Here is a 3,894-nt window from a genome sequence, read left to right as displayed (position 1 = left end):
CTTTCTACCCAGGGTGCAGGGTATTTTTACTGAATACTTTGTATTTTTGCCTAGTGAAGTTGGACTGTTGTCTTTATTTTTCTCAAATATATGTATTAAGATAATGCATTGTTGGTAGCCTAATATTCTGATAATAAGGGGTATTGTGTGTAAGTTTAGGGAATATCCGTGTGTGGAGCTTGCAGTTTTAACCTTTTGCAAAAAAAAAAAGTATATGGGTAAAACGATATGGAGATAAAAACAAAAATGTGTCATAGTTACCCCCTGATGAGTGCTCAGCTAAAGACAAATAAATATAGATCTGATTGCCATGTAAAATTATCCACACAGGTATCTCGCTATGATTTGAAAATGTGTTGACGGCTCCTAAAGCCAATCAATGGCTACCAGGGGCGGAGAGTAGCTTGTCCGTCAGATTGATGCTATAATGAATTCAATAGGGAGGGAGGGGGAGAATCCAATCCGGTTTGAGCTAGTTTTGTTCCAATGGAACATTAAGGTTTGCTACGCTGTAATAGAACGTAGTGTTTGAATCTTATACCAACATACAGTATTTTTCTTGCTCCGTTTTGGAACAGTTCCCTCTTTATTTGAACTTATACGCAAAACAGCCATGCCTAAAAGGAGCAAAGTAAGTGGGATATGTTTTATTGGTTGTATATATCCTTTGATAGAAAAAACAAATGCATTTATTTTTGCATGTGAAATGTAGCCGCATATCCATGTTTTGTTCCGCTCCAACATTGTTGCACTGCTGTGTTCAATCAAGAGTTTAAAATGTATCGGACTGTTTTGATTTGGGAAGTGGCGGGTTTTCTACCTATTCACGCTGTGATTTTAGTCTTCGAAAATTAGGACTGGTTACATGTTTGGTGTTTAATATTTACTATATCAGATACATTTCAAATTGGGGTTTTGTCACGTCTTAGTGGTGGTTGTTTACAAATACATTAACCTATAAAAGGACAAAGAGGTGTAGGTCGCTAGCTACGTCGTAAGATGGCGATTCTGCAGAAATAAAGTTGGTGACCGATTTTTTTTACTAGGCAAAGTCTATTGCAAATAACATTTAGATTACATTGCATTTACACTTATTGAAACACTGCATCATTAAAATATAACTTAATTGTTGGTAGCATAATGCTCAACGCACGGTGGGCGGTATGCACATGCAGAAGACTGCTTCTAGGGCGCTTTGAAAAGGGCACGAAGACTTGTGTCATGGCTGCCCTTGTGGGCAAGGGGAACACTGACGACGTTTTTCTTATTTTGCAATATAAAAGTTCATAGTTAAACTACGTAAAATGCGTTTAAGTGCGCTAATGTAACATGCTGCATCGTTAAAATATTTGGTTTAATTACATTTCCGTGTGCCCTTTTGTTGGCTCGAGCCAATTCTGGGTTATGCAATGGCGATTCGTCGACATCACAGGGGCGCTCTTGTTGCTGGGGATTCTAGTAGATTCTGTAACCATTTGGAGAATCGCTGAGGATCTCGGAGTTTGAAATTCGAATGAATGGCGGGAACGCATAGTAGACTGTCTGGTCGGAGTAGCGAGCACAGTCATGTTGCCTGGCAAATCCCATTCATCACGAGTGAATGAATGCGTCGGGAGTAGGCGGAGTCGGCATTCCCCCCTCTCCGTAGAGATTACAGGCAACATGGTATAGTCATAGGAAATGGGAACATGATCTGAGCAAATTGACACTATTATCCGTTTATTAGGTAGTTCGTGGGTGATGTATATTTTTAAAAAAAAGGAAAAATAAGCAGTTATATCGAGACTGACCATAACACGCTGCAATGCTTTTCCTTATATCCCTACGCCTTTTGGGGATTACATAATTGCCCTAATACTCTTGGCATTTAAACTGTCCCTCACCCAGTAAAACCCACTTGACACGGTTGCCCTGCTGAGCTGTCACTAACATTTTATTATTATTATAGGCAAACGCTGATGTTGAGGCAGCAGAGGTGAGTCATACACATCTTACTGAAATATAATGTGTGTTGTATTTAATCAAGGTGATTGCTGGTTGTAAAATATTAAATGTTCAAAATACAATTCCATTGTTCTGACACCAGGGGTCAGCAGCAACCCATGTCAAACGTTGTCCCATTTATGAGTAAATAATTGGTATTTTCTTTTGAAATATTTCAGCCTAAGAGGAGATCTGAGAGGTTGGTAAATGTGAGTATTTACACACCATTATTGACACTTTAATTAAAGATGCACCCAAAAACAATTTCAGCAAAGAATCACAAATCTTTCATTGCAGAAACCCGCAATTGCAAAGGCAGAGCCCAAGCCAAAGGTGAGGAAGTGCAGACATTCATTACAAATGTACATTTAATAGTAAATTAATTGCAATTAGGACTTACGGTGTCTTATCCCATTAAACACATTTATTTCCAGAAGGAGAAGGCAGCACCTAAGCCCAAGAAGGCTAAAGAGGTGAAAAAGACCGAGCCTGAGAAGGAGGTGCCCGCAGAGAATGGAGAAGCCAAAGCTGAGGAAGATGTAAGGGACTGCTGGGATATGTAGGCATTTTGTCCTATAAGGACAAGAAAAACATCAAATTGATAGTTTATGATCTTATACTGTTTTAAACATAAGATATTGAATGTCAATTATGAATAAGTTCTCTCAACTATTGCAACAGTTTTATTCCGTTATGTTTTACATTTAGGCACCAGAAGAACCTGAACAGAAAGAGGAGGAAGAGGCGGCCGAATAACATCTCTCAAACCACATCTTTTATCAGTGCTCCCTGTACCTCTTTTTCTTGTACAATTCAGGGGTATATTTTTATCGACTATTTTCTAAATGCAGGTTTTTTAGTAGTTTGATTGTAGAAACACATTTTTTTATGAAATAAAAAATACAATTTGAGATGGGGATTTCATTGCATCCCATGTTTTTACATCTCTGGAACAATTACGGTCATTGTAAATGTCAACGGTTTTTATTTTCGATATGGGGGTGGGAATGGGACAGGTTACTACACCAAGAACATGCAAGCACGTCGTTTACAGGATCCGGTCAAAACAACAGAGAGCTTGTCTGAGAGACTAACATTCCATAGGCTATATGAGGGAAGGTATACGTAACCTGCATTGTGTGGTGGGGCTGAATTAACTCAAGGGGGGAACACATTGTTTTATTGTTTATAATGAGGAAAACATTTTAAGGTGTTTAAACTGTGTTCCATATGTTAACTCTTGTACTCATTATGTTTTTCTTTACCATTCTGCTTAATAAACCTATTCCCTAGTATTGGAGTTCCTCCCTATCAGGCCTGTGCATTGGGTGTAATTGGTTGTCTCTGTTCTGTGATAGCATTGCAATAAATTTGTATAGCTGCTATTAAAAGAGGTTTTCAACTTTCTATATGCAGTGTGTAATGGTACATTGTGAGTATGGTAAAAATGGAATTGTGTTCTTAGCCAAGCTAAAGAAGTACATAAGTTAAATATACTGACGATTATGGTTCCTTGGATGCTGAGAAACTACATCCATTTGAGCTGTCAAATACACAAACCAGCAGTAGCAATATTCATGTGGGGTTTAGGTATCAAGTACAAGTGTACAGTTCTTTTATCCTTTGTTTATAGATGTATCTGTGTAATGATTGGTATAAACAAACCAATAAAAATTTGGTTGTACTTGTTTTGTTCTTTGTGTGATGGAAATGGACAATGTCTGAATCCAAATAATCATATAAAAACTAAATTATTTTAGATGCCAGTTCTGACCACGTATGTAATGCCGTAGCTAAATAATACCAGTTCAGTTCTGAAAATGACATGGCAACAGCTAGTATCTCCTTGACATGAAAAACGTTACTTGGTTGTTAGACTCCTGTCAGACTCATTCCATGGGCACATTGTTT

At 37.9% G+C, this 3,894-nt stretch overlaps 1 protein-coding gene across 1 annotated transcript; it reads left to right on the top strand.

Annotated features, from left to right (window-relative positions):
- The first annotated feature begins 453 nt into the window (after positions 1 to 453).
- On the top strand, positions 454 to 3,667 carry LOC115135866 (non-histone chromosomal protein HMG-14-like). The gene is made up of 6 exons (XM_029671019.2): positions 454 to 631; positions 1,949 to 1,975; positions 2,163 to 2,192; positions 2,281 to 2,316; positions 2,418 to 2,522; positions 2,692 to 3,667. The coding sequence occupies exons 1-6, from the start codon at positions 614 to 616 to the stop codon at positions 2,737 to 2,739; spliced, it is 264 nt and encodes an 87-aa protein (XP_029526879.1). The 5' UTR covers positions 454 to 613; the 3' UTR covers positions 2,740 to 3,667.
- The last annotated feature ends 227 nt before the right edge of the window (positions 3,668 to 3,894 follow it).

The sequence above is a fragment of the Oncorhynchus nerka genome, linkage group LG10 (assembly GCF_034236695.1).
Source record: "Oncorhynchus nerka isolate Pitt River linkage group LG10, Oner_Uvic_2.0, whole genome shotgun sequence".
In the NCBI taxonomy this organism is placed as follows: domain Eukaryota; kingdom Metazoa; phylum Chordata; class Actinopteri; order Salmoniformes; family Salmonidae; genus Oncorhynchus; species Oncorhynchus nerka.
This window is presented reverse-complemented; position numbering and strand designations above follow the sequence as displayed.